Source organism: Contarinia nasturtii, unplaced genomic scaffold (genome assembly GCF_009176525.2).
Source record: "Contarinia nasturtii isolate CC-2019 unplaced genomic scaffold, AAFC_CNas_1.1 Cnas_scaffold_493, whole genome shotgun sequence".
Taxonomy (NCBI): Eukaryota; Metazoa; Arthropoda; class Insecta; order Diptera; family Cecidomyiidae; genus Contarinia; species Contarinia nasturtii.
Genome location: NW_022197846.1, coordinates 32695 through 48272, shown reverse-complemented (window position 1 = coordinate 48272; position 15578 = coordinate 32695). Strand labels below are relative to the sequence as shown.

The window sequence follows — 15578 nt, the reverse complement described above, 5'->3', positions numbered from 1 at the left end:
AAGAGACACTGAATAATTGATGAAAATGAAGAAGTAAGAAAATAACTCTAATAAAAGACTAATGCCACCAAAAAAAAATCCACTTTACCGATAAGGTGTACTTGGCTGCAAAATTCAAGAAAATGACTGAACATTAATAAAAAAAACGTCTGAAAACATTAAATTTTTCATATTTTCAAATTTTATTATTACTCATTCAGTTGACATTTTTTGTAAATTTTTCACGTGAGAATGCACAGTTTTATGTCGCAATGTAATTTAACATTTACAACGAACTTAATTTACATTTATGGTTAATACCTAGCTTTTTTTAGCTGACATTCGTTATAAGTACAGTGTGTAGATTTTCGGCTTGGATACATTTTGTGTGTGTGTGTACTTTTCTCTTCTTCATGGGATAATGAGTGAAGTAAATAAATCAAATAGGTGAGTACCAAGCACGCGTTTCTTTTTTTCAAAGAAACAATAAACATTTGCACCTTTTTGCACCGTGTAAACAAATCATAAAGAAATTAAAATCATCTGACATCTTACAAAATCAATAAACGAAAAATAAAAAAAAATTCAAATCGGCAATGTACGGCTACAGTTGAATTTCACAAAAACCAGTTCTTTTCATGGAACCAGTTTTCTTTTTAACCAAAACAATAGTTATAACGAAATATATTCACAATTCAATAACAGACATATTCACAAAAATCAACGAACGGCTCTCGATAATTTCAGAACTATATGAATCTATTTATACGGTGCATTCGGTATCTATAATTTTCGAATTTTTTTTTGTGGATTCATCCCAAGGTTTCAATTCTAATTTTATGTCATGATGAGCCAAATCGGTTGTTCTACAGCATTTTTATTTCGTTTTGTTCATTCTATATCTTTTGTTCAGTTTGGATGAATCCAACAAAATTGTATCATTTTTTTTCTTTTAGAATAAAATAAGTTAAGAAATATATTGAGCTTAAAAAAACATTATAAAGTTCTCAAAAAAACGAAGGAAAATTGCTCAAAACGGAAAACAAATAGAATCAATTTTTATCAATTTCAATAGTCATCTAGTTTTTTTTTAATCTTACTTCTTCAATTTTACTTTCATTTCTAATTGAACATTTTTTTTTTAGATTTTCTTTTGTACAAAAATTACATAACTCTTTCAGACGTGACAGTATTCAAGTTTATTTCTTCGTTGGAGTGCCTCGTTGTGTGAGACCTTCAAAACGCTTGAATGTGTAGTTTATAAACACCCAGTCCTTGAGAACCTCACCCTCTTGTGGTATTGGTGCCGATGCTAAATCGAAAACATGACGTACAAAAAGGAAATTGGTTTTATTACAATTTGAAGGTAAGTCACATGACTATGCTTGGCACACTTACGGATTTCAAGTGATACATCGGGGAATTCATCAAAATTGGATGTATCATCAATTGAGCGTACTTCAACTGGAATTGCAGCGGGTCGTTCACGAATATGTTCCCAATCAACGCCCCGGAAGAATGGTATCGATTTAAGTTCTTCAATACCACGATTTGAGCCCATACGTCGCTCCGATTCACAGCAAAATTTGACAATTGTCTCTTTTGCCTCTTCTGAAATTGGCGTTTCTGGCGGAAAGATTAACGTTTCACGCCAATTCATTACTTTTCTATAAGTATCTTGTGGATTATCCGAACAGAATGGTGGATATCCCATCAGCATTTCGTACATAATTACACCCAATGACCACCAATCGCATGCTGGTCCATATCCAGTTTGCAGAAAAACCTTTATGAAAATACACACGAAAAAAAACCGAGGTTTGTTGATAACAATCATATAAATGCGAAACAAATTCACTGATTTGAAAAATCCTTACTTCTGGTGCAATATAATCCGGTGTTCCGACTGTGCTGTATGCCAATGCACGTCTGTTTCTTTTCCAACTCTCTGCACGACGTTTTGAATCCATTGGACTATAAAATGAATCAAATATCTTCAATCGTAAATTAATGCTTCCAATTGAATGACACATAAAAAATCAATAAATTCCCATGAATGTGACAACTGACACACATACCTTGCACATGTTCCAATAAAATCGGATGGTTTAGCTTGTGATAAGTCCCGATAAAAATCTGTTCTGTGAGATTTTTTTAATCCTGTACATAATCCAAAATCGGATAGCTAAAATGATATGATGCGAACAGATGAAATTGCGGTATGTTGATTGCCATCAAAATTAAAATTAAAATGTGTGTTTACCTTTAAATGACCTCGAGCATCTAATAATAAATTATCTGGCTTAATGTCTCTGTGAATAAATCCTAATTTATGAATTGAATCGATAGCTAATGCCGTTTCGGCGATATAAAATTGAGTGAACTCTTCGGATAGTGTGTCCTTTTTCATCAGCAATGTCATCATATCACCGCCAGGCAAAAATTCCATAATCAAATATAAATTCACCGGATCTTGAAAGCTATAATACATCTTAACGACCCATTGATGGTCGGCTTCAACTAATACATCACGTTCGGCTCGTACATGCGCCACCTGTTCCTTTTCCAACATATCGGCTTTGCGTAGTACTTTCATTGCATATACATGGCCGGTATCTTTTTTCTGTACTAAACGCACTTCACCAAAAGCACCGCGTCCAATAACCTTGAGCGCTTCGAAATCTTCAACGCCAAGCCGTGATCGTTTCAAGCGCAAAAATTCCGTTTCTTTTTGGGCATGTAAAAGACGTTTCTCTTGCCTTTGAGACTCTGACAATGTTTCATCTTTTAATGATGCCTCCAATTTGGCCAACCTTTGCTTTCGCTCTGAATGTTGTGTCAATAAATTTGTGTAGTAGTTTTCTAATGTGACTTTCGCCTTGGTCGCTTTATCCATTGTATGATCGCTAAAGCGAATTGAACTCTCGGCGGTCGCCATCATCAGTGTATCAATTTTGCTTTTTTCCTCTCTCTCTCTCGTTTACTCTAGAGTTTTATCTAAAAGACAACAACAACAAATAAAAAAAAAATCACAAACATTAAAATACATTGTCATAAACTAACAAGACTAACAAGACTAATATATATGTGAGATTTCGAATCACTTTGAACTATAATAATAATACATAGTGAAATGTGCTGGTTTGATGCAGTTATATTATTTAACACATGGCCTATTGCTAAGTGTACTTGTACACATTTACTGTTGTTTGTTTAGCCTTCTTGCGAAAAAAAAAAAACATGAAAAATACTCTGTATATTAGGAGTGGTGTAACATGGAGAGCATACAGAAAACAAAAATAGAGTAGCGAAAACTAATGAATGTAATGCTGTGTATAATTTTCAGTGTTTGAGCATATCCATTATTCATATTTGATTTGAATTTCATATATATAGAGTTACTATTTGCCACTGAACATTTTATTTATTGCACTGAAATGAAATATTAAATGGATTTTCTTTTCTTTGAACTATTTCGTTCAGCGAATAAAAAAACTAACTTTAATTTATTTCGATTTTTATTTTATCTTTATTGATTGCATATTTTTGTCATTTACGCGTTTCTTTTCGAATTGAACAAATATCACATAATTATTATTCAGATGAACTAAGCACAGCACTAAACAATTCGATACGATTCCATTTTGCCATGACATTCTACTCGATATATCGAACAATGACGTAGTCACATTATGTTCCTCAAACTGTATGTCATTATTATATGACAGCAGCTGAATTTGCTCTTACATATTACAATGTAAAAAAGAAACCAACTGCTGTTATTTTTGTTCGCTTGTTTTTATTTCGTGTTTGGCGTTTCTCGGTAGCAAATCAAAAATAATTAATTCCACAACAGCCCAAGACGATTAACTGTAAGATTAAAACATTCACACACTTACACTAAATGTCAAATGAACTTTATGAGAAAATGACGAATACACAGCAAGCAATCTCTAAATAAATAACTTAAACAGCAAACGATATTGAATTACAATTCGGATTGATTTCTCTCTTCCTATGGAAAATCTATCTTTCTTACAAATTCTTTCATTGAAAATGTTTATATATACCACATAATGTTCACCTTAATTCCCCAAGTAAATAAAAAAAAAAAACAAAATTCCAAAATTCTACAATTTTCAAATCAGAATTTGTTTTGCAATTATTTGGATTGTGTGTCTTTCTTGAGTCGATTCTTTTTTATCTTTTTTTGTTTTGTTCTACTGTATTTTTCACACGCACACAGTGAGATGGTTCATTTAATTATTATTATGCACGAATCCATAAAATCATGTGTACACATAGACGTTTTGTTTGCACAATGACTGAACAATTTCAATTCCAAAAAAAAAATTTTAAACAATCAAAATATTCAAAAGGTAAAAGTGCAATCAACAACAAAAAAATCTCACTTACTATAGATGAAAATAAGACAAAATCACACACCACAAAAAATTCCAAGTGATGAAATACACCACAACAATTAAAGAGAAAGAAACTAAAGAAACAACGTTAGCAGCAGCACCAGCAAAAAAAACAACAATCGAAAATGCACAGAGTTCAACAAAGGATCGAATCGAAATGAATGCAAAACTTCACTTTATTTATTAGATTTAATTTCATTCATACGTTTCCTTTTGGGATTTCACATTTATTATGCATCAAACATTTTTTTTCTTCACCAATTTACACGATTATTTAAAATAATAATAGTAAATTAATACTGTGTTTGAAAACTAACCAGCGTGTGCTACTGAGGTCTTGAAAAAAAAAATAGAATAAAACTACTATACTTCTTTTGTTGTTTTCGTTGTTGCTCTGTAATTTTTTTCTGGCTCTCTCTTCCATACACACAACAATACTTTGGAATGCAATTTCTTCTTCTCTTGATTAGTTGCGTTACACTTTTGAAGTTATACTTCTTTATTTTTCTGTGTTGAATGTGATGTGATCAGCGCTCGTATTATACTATCAAAATAAAAACGATGAAAATATGGCCGACTGCCTACACATACAAATCTCGCTCTTTTGTGTTTCTGAAAAACAGATACTGATGATGGAAACATTTATGTATACACGACAAGTGGCGAGATTTTGTGAAAAGACCTATAGACTTCGTCGTAAATGTCAAAGTGAGATGGCTACATTACAGTAATCACAACAGTTACCATGTCACACTGCTACCAACCGCACAAACATAAATAAAATATATGTGTCAAATTCCCATTGAGAATACTGAACACTCAATTTGCTACGTGCTATACAACGATTTTCAAACGAAACGTAGAATCGATTGTAAATTTTATTCACTATATTGTATACAACACCCATACCAAAATTTATGAGGTAAAAAAATTGAAACAAAAAAAAAATGCATTAGACGTCCCAATCGAGTGATCGTTCAATAGCTTTCTTCCATTGCTCGTATCGATGGTTACGTTCTTCTTCGGTAATTTTTGGTTTTATAGTCGTCTCTTCAATGGGTATTTTTTTCGTGATATCCCATTTGTTGATGGCTCTTCCAGCTGCTATCGCTGCTCCCTAAAATATTGAATAACATTTCGCTTTTATTTTAAAAATCGAAAAAAAATGCCTCCACTATTAATTCATTACCAGTGCTGTCGATTCTGCCATTTGCGGTCGAATGACTTCGAGTCCCACCAAGTCGGCTTGCAACTGAAGCAGAAGCTTATTTGCCGTCATGCCACCGTCCACTTGTAATCGGACCAAATGGAAATTGCAATCTTTTGTCATTGCACCGAGAATGTCACGTACTTGAAAGCAAACAGCTTCGAGTGTTGCCCTTACAATATGACCGCGTTGAGTATTCTCAGTTAAGCCATAGATTACACTATAAATGCAAATAACATGAAAAATGATGAAACGAATATTGAATTTAATATTTATTACCCTCGAGCTTCTTTTTTCCAGTACGGAGCATAAAGACCGGAAAATGCTGGCACGAAGTACACATCGCCGCTGTCTTCAACCGTTTCGAGTAGTTCAGTTAATTCTTTCACATCTTGAATAACGTCCAAGTTATCTCGTAGCCACCTTTCAATAGAAATGTGTACATTTTTTCAATTTTATTTTTTCGATGAATGCATAACTTACGTTATGGCTGCACCAGCAATAGCAACTGATCCTTCTAATGCATATGTTGGCTTGGCATTTGGCCCAAATTGATAGGCAACTGTGGTTAAAAGGCCATGTTTCGATAGAACATATTCATTTCCTGTATTGTATAATAAAAAGCAGCCAGTTCCATAAGTTGATTTGGTTTGTCCCTTTTCCAAGCATTGTTGTCCAACCAGAGCAGCTTGTTGGTCACCAAGACATCCACATAGTGGAATACCCTAAAACGAATAAAGTAATAACGTTGAAAAAATGATTGTACAAAATCGTTAGTGTCTGTTGACTATATAAAACGTACTTTCAATGGACCATCAGAAAATGTCCCATACACTTCGGAACTGGACCGAATGTCGGGCAACATTGAGGCTGGCAGATCAAAGAACTCTAACAGTTCTGGATCCCATTTGCACGTTGCAATATTCATGAGCATTGTGCGAGATGCATTTGTAACATCAGTTACATGAACGCCACCCGTTAAATTATACAATAGCCATGAATCGACGGTGCCAAATAAACAATCACCTTTATTCATGGCGTCATCTATGAGCGGCACATTGTCCTTTAACCATCGCAATTTTACACCAGAAAAATAAGTTGACAGCGGTAATCCGCATAGTTTTTGTAAGTAGTCGGTTTCTTTTTTACTTGATTTTGCAGTCAATTGATCGACGGTACTTGATGTACGAGCATCTAACCAAACAATGGAATTGTGCATTGGTTTACCCGTGTGACGATTCCAAATAATTGTTGATTCTCTTTGATTGGTCACGCCCACGGCTACAATATCCTAAATGATTGAAAAAACTTCATATTATATGCTGATAACTAAATAGAGATTTATCAAAATGTAACATCAAAAATCAAGCTATTGAACATAAAATAAATGTCGTAGCGCCATTTCATCATGACTAATTGATAAGAAATAAATCAATATAGTTAAACAAAGTTCATGATCTACTTTTATTACAACATTGATTTTCTTATCAACTGCACTTCTCATAATTTTCTAGACATATTTTTATTTAAAAAATTGGTTGAAAGTGACAAATTATCGTATTGAGATAATATGTTTTTTGTTCATTTGAATTTGAATATTTTTTTTAATGAATTCCAACAACTTACACTTGCACTGCCGCCAAGCGAGATCAACTTTTCAATCGTTTTTTCAATGCATTCGAGCACGATGTTCAAAATTTCCATTGGATCCTGTTCGACCCATCCTTCGTTTGGTGTAACACTGCTTAATTCTTTTTGATGATAACAAACGATATCTGCTGTTCCAGCTTTAAATAAAAGGAAGCGTGCTGAGGATGTTCCTTCGTCAATAGAACCGATCAAATCTCCAAACGGCCTTGATGTCATCTTTTCAAATTTTCGTTTTAATTTTGCCACCTTTAAATAAAAATTTAAAAAAATTCAAATTATCACACATGGGTGACAATCAGTGAAATTACAAACCGTTTTCTCAAAAGTCATATGGACTTTGGACAAACGATATTTAAAATGAAATGTCTGTTATTTATTTCATTCACATACATTCGAAAAAAAAAAGGAATTTTTTTCAAAAAAATCTCTTTCTTTAATGTGTGAAAAACCTGTCAAAATTTTTATGAATACAATTATTATATGCCCGATTTGATATACTTACATTATTTGAATTTTACGTGAAATTCGACTCTAGTATTTGAAATTTCAATATAAATTGAAATTTATCGAATTCTTGGTAATAGAAATTTACGACAAATATGTTATCGTAATGTATTTGTTGTTTAACATTCAATGCACATTGCATTTAACTGTCATTGTATTTACATACTTGATATACAATTGGCAGCACTGTCATGACTATCATCTGTCATAAATAAATGCATTTGAGAAAAAAACGAAAAATGTCAAAATTGACAACATTTTTTAATATTAATTCACTATATCAAGGCTTCCATTCGGATATTTACATTTCCGATATTTCGTAAAATTAAATCAAAAATTCTATTCACTTACGACTACAAAATTATACGAATAACAACCAATCATTTTGTTTTTAATATTTTCAACTATTTTTAACCTTGAATTGACGCCATGGAAAATATTTTGGAGCATTGCGAATTGAGTGATGAACATAGTGTGTCGCCAGTCAAGAAAGAGGAAAAAGTGGACACAATTTTGAACATGGAATTAACGACATCTCCAGAAAAAGATACAGATTCGGAAATGCTCGATAAAGAATTGACAAATGATAATGCTGAACAGACCAATCCAAAACCATCAACTGCCGACGATAAAAGTGGAGAAAATGCGAAAAACACCGATGCTTTAGAAATTCAAAGCGAGCGTAAAGATCTTAATATTTCATTTGACGAAGATATTATTCTGCCAAGTGTCCGACATGATCCCGAACAAGAGCAAAAACAACGCGATCGTATCAAGCGAAAAGAGATGAAGAGCCGCAAAGAGCTAGAAGAAGAAGAACGCGAGAAAATGCAGTAAGTGTATATTATTTTGTATAAAGTGTGTTATTTTATTTATGACTATCAATTGTGTTTTATTAAATACTTTCAGAGTATTAGTTTCGAATTTTACCGAAGAACAACTGGAACGATATGAAATGTACAGACGTAGCTGTTTCCCAAAGGCAACGGTCAAACGTTTGATGCAAACTATAACTGGTTGTTCAGTATCGCAAAATGTCGTAATCGCAATGTCTGGTATAGCAAAAGTGTTTGCCGGCGAAATTGTCGAGGAGGCATTGGACATAATGGAACAAACTGGGGAAACTGGTGCACTACAACCTAAGTACTTACGTGAATCGGTTCGACGATTACGTGCCAGAGGTCAAATCCCACATGGGAAATCACATCGACAATTTTTCCGATTAAATTAATGTTTACATTATGTCGATTTAGATAAGATAAATTTCATAAATGAATTCGATTAAATATAATATTTTATAAGCGATAAACAAAAAATCAAAAACTATTTCCATTATTCACCCTTTTCACAAACGCCAAAATTCGACTCGACAAAAAACATCCTATGTAAAAAATTGTATGTTTCATTATTTTACTGATTTATTAGACAATTTAGGAATAAATAAAATGTCTTACATCCGTAAGATGAACTTTTCCGCACTGTGATCCACAACATGCTTTTGAATTCATGAGAAAACTGAATCTTACATTAGTTTTACGATACGAATAATTTTTGAAGCACTTTTCAAACAAAAACTACTGAAAATGGGAATTTTTGTATCGCAGCCAAGATATCGTAATCATGTGAAAATTTGCAGAGGTTATTGTTTTCACAAAAAGTTAACATTCTGAAAGTTTGAAGAAATTTCAATGCATATTAAGGGTACTTCCCATACAAAATTTCGTTTTTGAGCGAAAAATCCAAAATATTGTTCGGGAGGTACCCGTATTATGCGTTGAAATGTCTTCAAACTCTCGGAATGGTATTTTTTGTGCGATAAAAATAACCTGTGCAAAGTTTTAGCTTATTACGATATCATACAGGCATAGCTTCCATACAAAAATTCAATTTTTTTGACATTTTTGTATGAAAATTGTGTCGAAAGTTATTTGTATCGCAAAACTAACGTCATATTCGGTTTTCTCGTACCCAAAAACTCCCCAATACATATTTTTGAGTGTTTAAGAATACATTAAATATCACTTTTGGAAGAAAAATTGAATTTTTCCCATGGATGCCCATGGGCATCACACCAGACATGACACTTCACTTTATCAACCAAAGTCGCTCAAAATCTAATGGTGTCTATTCCTCGGCATCCTCAATCATCCTATGAAGTCAGATTTTGAATTACTTTTCTGGTTTGAAAGTTATCGTGTTAACAAATTTTTGCGTACAGCGTACAGAGTACAGGGTACAGGGTACCACGCACATACATTCGGACATCGAAAAAACGCTAGATTCGTGTTCCCCGGCTCCTAAAATACCCAGAAAACATGTTTTTTGAGGGTGTTAATTTTTCGACCGATTCCAATACTTTGGTCATAAAATTATTAATTTCAAAAAACCAGTCTATGTATTTCGGATGGATATCCATCCGAGATATTTTAGAATATCTGGATATTTAACGCAACTGCACAGAGCCAGAGCTGTGTGCGTCGCACATATAATCTATACTAAGTACATATAATCGGAAATATTACGTACACACTTTCCCATATAAATTGCCGTTACAAAAATATACACACTCATCTATAGAAATATCGTTACATTTTCGCCATTGGGACGTTTCACATTAAGCCCTACGGCCAAAAGCTGGCAGTATATTTTTGTTTTCTGAGGAGAAGACTTACTTTTATTTTCGGACATTCAATTTCCACTAAAAATCGTTTTAAAATTTATTTATTTTTCAAATTATTTTTCTGTACTTTTAAGACTTTTTTAATGGATTTTTGTTATTGTGAATGCGAGCGCCATCTGTTAGATGCAACACAACACATTTGGGACAGATTAGTTTGATGTAATGTCATCAGGGAGCGCGTCAGTGTTTTCGGTAACAAAATTTTTATAGACCACGGCTATATGCCCTATCTTGCGAATGCCGAAAACCCGAACTCTCTATCTTTTCTGGTTTTCTCTAAAATTACTGAAAAAGAATATATATATCCAACTATTCCATAACCTAATATAATCAACTACGTTTCACATTAAGCTGAATATACGATAATAATAAATTTCATAAAATGATAATGAATGTAAAATATGAGTTCATTTTTGCTTAGTAAAGTTTTCATTTTTTGCTTGTATGAATCAAAATCCATTTTCGTGAATCAAAAAATTGAATTTTCGTGAATCGAGAAAATGTCTTATTTTACACCCTGCGTTGAACGAAAATAAAAATAAATTGAAAAATTAAACGACAAATAGAAGCGATCATTCGCTCTTGGGGGGCAAAGCGCGCGCAAATATATGCATTATACAAATCCAAATAAGTGTTATTTTCTTAAAATTTTCGATCGATGACATTACTTATGGTTGTTTTGTTATTCCTTTTTCTCTTATATTCTCTTTCGTTTGGTAATAAAATCATGAAACAGTGTGGACTTCAAGAGTTGCAATGTGATGATGAGCGTTCGCACACACATGTGAAAGAAATAATTATTCTTGAGTGTAAAACAACATACACATAGCGACGCATGTTAATTTGAATCGGCATTGGTCATATTGTACAATATTTGATTATTTCGACTTGGAATGTGAGCACATCACCCAAAACGTGCACACTATACGAGTAATACTCCCGCACTTTGCGTTAAAAATATTACGGCTCTTTGCGTTGACTGTTATATCGTCACATTTTCATTTTCAAGTAAATTTCCTGCAGAACATTGATGTCTTAGCAATAAATATTTGTTTTATTTTGTATTTTGGTGTCGTATAGAATTGTTTATTGATAGATATTTTTCTCAATTGGATATTTATTAGTTTTCTTTTATTCGAATGCATTAGAAAATGAATAAATGAAAGGAAAAGTGTGAATGTTTTGAACAATTTTAATTCTATAACAGTGTTAAAGTTAATTACGCCGTTGATTATTTATCTATCAATCTACATCACACACACACCCAATGGAAGACATGCAACCAAAGAAGACCTCCAACATGGTTGTAGCCGTTGCCGATTTTATAACAATACGTGATTTATTGAAAGGTATGATTGGTTTTGTTCTGAAATAATTTCGAATTATATATGGGTAACATATTGTATTTCAATGGTATTGATATGTGTGTTTGTGTTTTCAACTACAGATTCTAATCAATATTTTAAAAATCGCATTGAATTGAAGTCCAACACAAGTACATACGAAGACTATGACCATTTGGAATATCTGTCGGAACGGTGTACGAACGTGCAACGATTGATTAATGATTTTATTGAAAATGCAAATGATGCAAAACCGCAAACTGACATTGGTGAATCGGAAGAAAATACATCGTATTTGGATATGAGCATGCGAAAATATGAAAATTTCGAATTAACGCAACAAAATGAATGCTCAAATCGTAACGAATATGTTGATGTTACTGGTAAAGCATCGAAAGATTGTAATGATGATGATAATATCTATGACAATTACATAGTCGAACGAAACGATAAAGGTACCACGGTGCATGCAGTTCAAGTCCTTGATATTGATGACAAACAAGATTGTCCATTCATTGGTTTACCGGCTGCACATTTGACAATTATGCATTCACCGAAAGTCGGATGGCTCACGATGCACTTGCGACGCAAACGATTTATCCATCATTTCAGCATCAATTTCAAGCGAAAATATTACACGGGTTTAGTGTCGAAACACAATCCAGACTACGACTATTATGAATGGTGGATATTAATGTATGCTGGAGGTACCAGTGATCTAAAGCCCACAATTTGTTTGCCATTAAATCAATTTGAAGCATGCGCTGATAATGCAAAGATCACCACCACCACTACCGTCAAAACTAACGAAAAACAACCAAATGAAAATAAACGAAATCCATGCAAATTCGAGCTGAAAGAAAAGAGCACGAAAAAAGATGCCAAATCGTATTGTTTCATTGCTGAAACACCAGAACATTGTGAACACTGGACAAATTTACTAAAACAATTAAGTAATGGATTGCCGTACATTGAAAATTCATTCACTGCCACAGCACAGATTCGAAGATTGCCAATGCCACCGTTGAATGCAAAAAATACCGATAACGATCGCTTGACTGCAGACATTGATACTGTTGACACCACAATGCATCGTGCACAATCGAATAACAGAATTGAGGACAAAATTGATACTTGCAACTATAGCGAAGGTGTTTATGAAGAACCCGAAGAATATTATAAAAATGTTCCAACATCAACATGCAAAATTCCAATGTTGCCAATGAAAAAAGTACCAATACAATCGCAAACATCATTGACACAAATTCAAATGGATGTTATTTCATCGATTTACGATACACCAAAAAAACCAGTTCGAATAACCGACGATACGAAACAACATTACGATCTAATTATCGTTCAAAATGGCAGCGAAAATGAATCAAAATCGACGACGGTTGATGCAATGCATGAATGTAATCGTTTAAAAATTGACAACGAAATCCGTAATAAATTATCGACGCAATTAAAAGAGCAGTCACAGAAATATTTGTCATCTTCGGGTCGTAGGACAAGTGATGATGATGATATGACAAGAAATTCAACAACAACGGATGGCACACCCAATAAATATCAACTAAGTACGATGCGTAAATGGCTCTTCTCCAATCATTTGGCCAAATTAAGACAATCAACCAATCCAACAAATTTTATGCGCAAATCGTCTGGATGTACAATAGATACAGCAGAGAAGACACAACCGAAGCTCAATCAACGCCATAAAACAAGTGCAGTCTCAACATCAACGGATACACAAAAGCGAGCATTTAGCATTCAACCAAAGGGCAAAGTTCATATGATTATTAATCAATTAGAAGCAAATGGTCAATTAACATTATTAACATCGTCCAACAAGTGCAGTACACCAATGTCAGCTTAGTATTGTTTAGTTTAGAAAACAAATTGTGTCAATTGAGTTTTGAAATTGTTTGCATTTTTTTTTCTTTGAAATTATCAATTTTTTTTATGTATTCAATACAATGTCTGAATTGTATTGTGCGTTTTGTATATAAAATAAAATGTATAAATTTCTATTAAAAAAATGTTTACCCATGTGTTTGTGTTTGAACGCATTAACAAATGGTGAGTGGAATATAATTACTTAAAATAAAGATTGATTGACATCAAGTTGAATTTAATGAACAGAATCATTTTTTTTGTGACGAAAACTTGATTTTCGTGCCACAAACTATAAAAAAAAATCGTTTATTTTCCATGTATCAATCAACACAAATAATAATAGGAAAATGTGAAAAGTTTACCTTTGAATCACACTGCAAGTTTTCTGCGATTTTCAATGCATCGAAGATTGCAAATAAAGAAGATTCCTTTAGTTTGACATTTTTCATGAATTTATTATTTATAAATTACAATTACATAAAATTGATTGCTGTTGTATGTCCATCTTCTTTTTTTTTTGTTAAAACACATTTACACAATTAAAATGTTTGGCTTATATTGTGCTAATAGATGGTGAAATAGAGAGAGTTTTGAAATGTACGCCTGTATATTGTAAATCCGTATTTATGATATTTCGGTATGTTGAATTAACTTGTCATAATTCTACGCTAGGACTCTTCAAATGTTTTGTTTTTCTTTTTGTTTATGATTGAAATTGTTTAAACAGTCTATAAAATATATGTATACAAAGAGAGTAACACTGAAATGGGATAAGGTTGCGCAATAACTTTGATATAATTATACTATTTATCAAAATACACAAACATGAATCCCACTTTGTGCTCTCGAAACCATTTATAGTTATTTGGAAACTATGCAAATCCAATGTAAATACAAAAAAAAGTCAGTGATTTCGATGAGACAATTATACATACATACAGAAGTAAAACTAAATCAGAGTCAGATTTTCTGAATGAATAATTAAATATAAACGTTAATATATGTATGTTGAATTCCTCCAGTTTTGCGAGGATACAATGTTGTGGTTTCTTCTGTTTTATTGCTGGTATGTATATGTATGATTTGTTCGGTGTTATGGAATGATCCCTATTAAAATGTGTACCGTACACATTGTCATAGTCATGATATTGTTCGTTTAGTTTTAAATTTGTTCACATACCGAAAATTCAATTGCGCCTGCCGTATTATCTGTCTAATGTCTATTTAACGTCATGGCGCCCTTATTTATTTTGGAATAACATTAGTTACTTATAGATTGGGCATTGTTTTCTTTTTGTATATTGTTCAGAGCAAAATATATCTAAATTGATGAATTGTTTTATGGATGCTGTTGTTGATGCTGTTTGTTTCTATTGCTGTCATACATTCTAATTTCATTTTAAACATATCGGAAGGTTGGTTTCTTATATAACCTGACTTATAATGAATCACCGATGGAATTATGCTGCCAATAAAATTATCGCGTTATTTGCATATAATTGTATATACATAGGTCAACGACCGACAAACAAATCAGATACGAAAACACAAACACGTGCTATATGTGTTTGATGAAATATTCATGAAAATCAAATCTATTGTTTCTCATAAATTTGTGAAAGATTTGCATCTTTCAATTCATGTATATGAATTTCGGTCCAATTACAACGGACATTTATAATAAATTGTTCATTTTTTGTGGGTATGTGTGTGTAAGAGAGAGATACATAAATGTCTAGCTATCATATAGTAATTATAATAAAATTAATACAATAATAATAATAATAAATTCAATTGGTTTATGCATTTTAAATAATATTAAAAATAATCTTTGTAGTTTTGCACCAGCTCATGCATTTTGTTGTTGTTTTTTTTTGAAAATGATTTGTTAT

The 15578-nt window shown here is 32.5% G+C and overlaps 4 protein-coding genes across 7 annotated transcripts; 2 read left to right on the top strand and 2 right to left on the bottom strand.

The window, feature by feature from the left end:
* Positions 1–158: 158 nt before the first annotated feature.
* LOC116339313 (serine/threonine-protein kinase tricorner) lies at positions 159–5075 on the bottom strand. 4 transcript variants are annotated; one of them, XM_031765120.1, is made up of 6 exons: positions 4721–5075; positions 2243–2976; positions 2058–2164; positions 1857–1953; positions 1378–1765; positions 159–1291 (listed from the first exon to the last, which is right to left on the bottom strand). In XM_031765120.1, the coding sequence occupies exons 2-6, from the start codon at positions 2918–2920 to the stop codon at positions 1179–1181; spliced, it is 1383 nt and encodes a 460-aa protein (XP_031620980.1). In that variant the 5' UTR covers positions 2921–2976; positions 4721–5075; the 3' UTR covers positions 159–1178. The 4 variants fall into 4 exon arrangements, with proteins under 4 accessions (XP_031620980.1, XP_031620981.1, XP_031620982.1 ...); XM_031765121.1 differs by having other exon boundaries at positions 4773–5075; XM_031765122.1 differs by lacking the exon at positions 4721–5075 and adding an exon at positions 4396–4645.
* Positions 5076–5226: 151 nt separating this feature from the next.
* LOC116339312 (glycerol kinase) lies at positions 5227–7900 on the bottom strand. Its single transcript, XM_031765119.1, has 7 exons — positions 7763–7900; positions 7237–7506; positions 6413–6901; positions 6094–6335; positions 5890–6033; positions 5593–5830; positions 5227–5520 (listed from the first exon to the last, which is right to left on the bottom strand). Exons 2-7 carry the CDS (start codon positions 7474–7476, stop codon positions 5356–5358), a joined length of 1518 nt encoding a protein of 505 aa, XP_031620979.1. The 5' UTR covers positions 7477–7506; positions 7763–7900; the 3' UTR covers positions 5227–5355.
* A 93-nt stretch (positions 7901–7993) lies between these two features.
* LOC116339170 (transcription initiation factor TFIID subunit 11) lies at positions 7994–9248 on the top strand. Its single transcript, XM_031764883.1, has 2 exons — positions 7994–8597; positions 8674–9248. The coding sequence occupies exons 1-2, from the start codon at positions 8194–8196 to the stop codon at positions 8993–8995; spliced, it is 726 nt and encodes a 241-aa protein (XP_031620743.1). The 5' UTR covers positions 7994–8193; the 3' UTR covers positions 8996–9248.
* Positions 9249–11433: 2185 nt separating this feature from the next.
* On the top strand, positions 11434–13666 carry LOC116339318. Its single transcript, XM_031765139.1, has 3 exons — positions 11434–11452; positions 11593–11793; positions 11892–13666. Exons 2-3 carry the CDS (start codon positions 11712–11714, stop codon positions 13664–13666), a joined length of 1857 nt encoding a protein of 618 aa, XP_031620999.1. The 5' UTR covers positions 11434–11452; positions 11593–11711.
* Positions 13667–15578: the final 1912 nt, after the last annotated feature.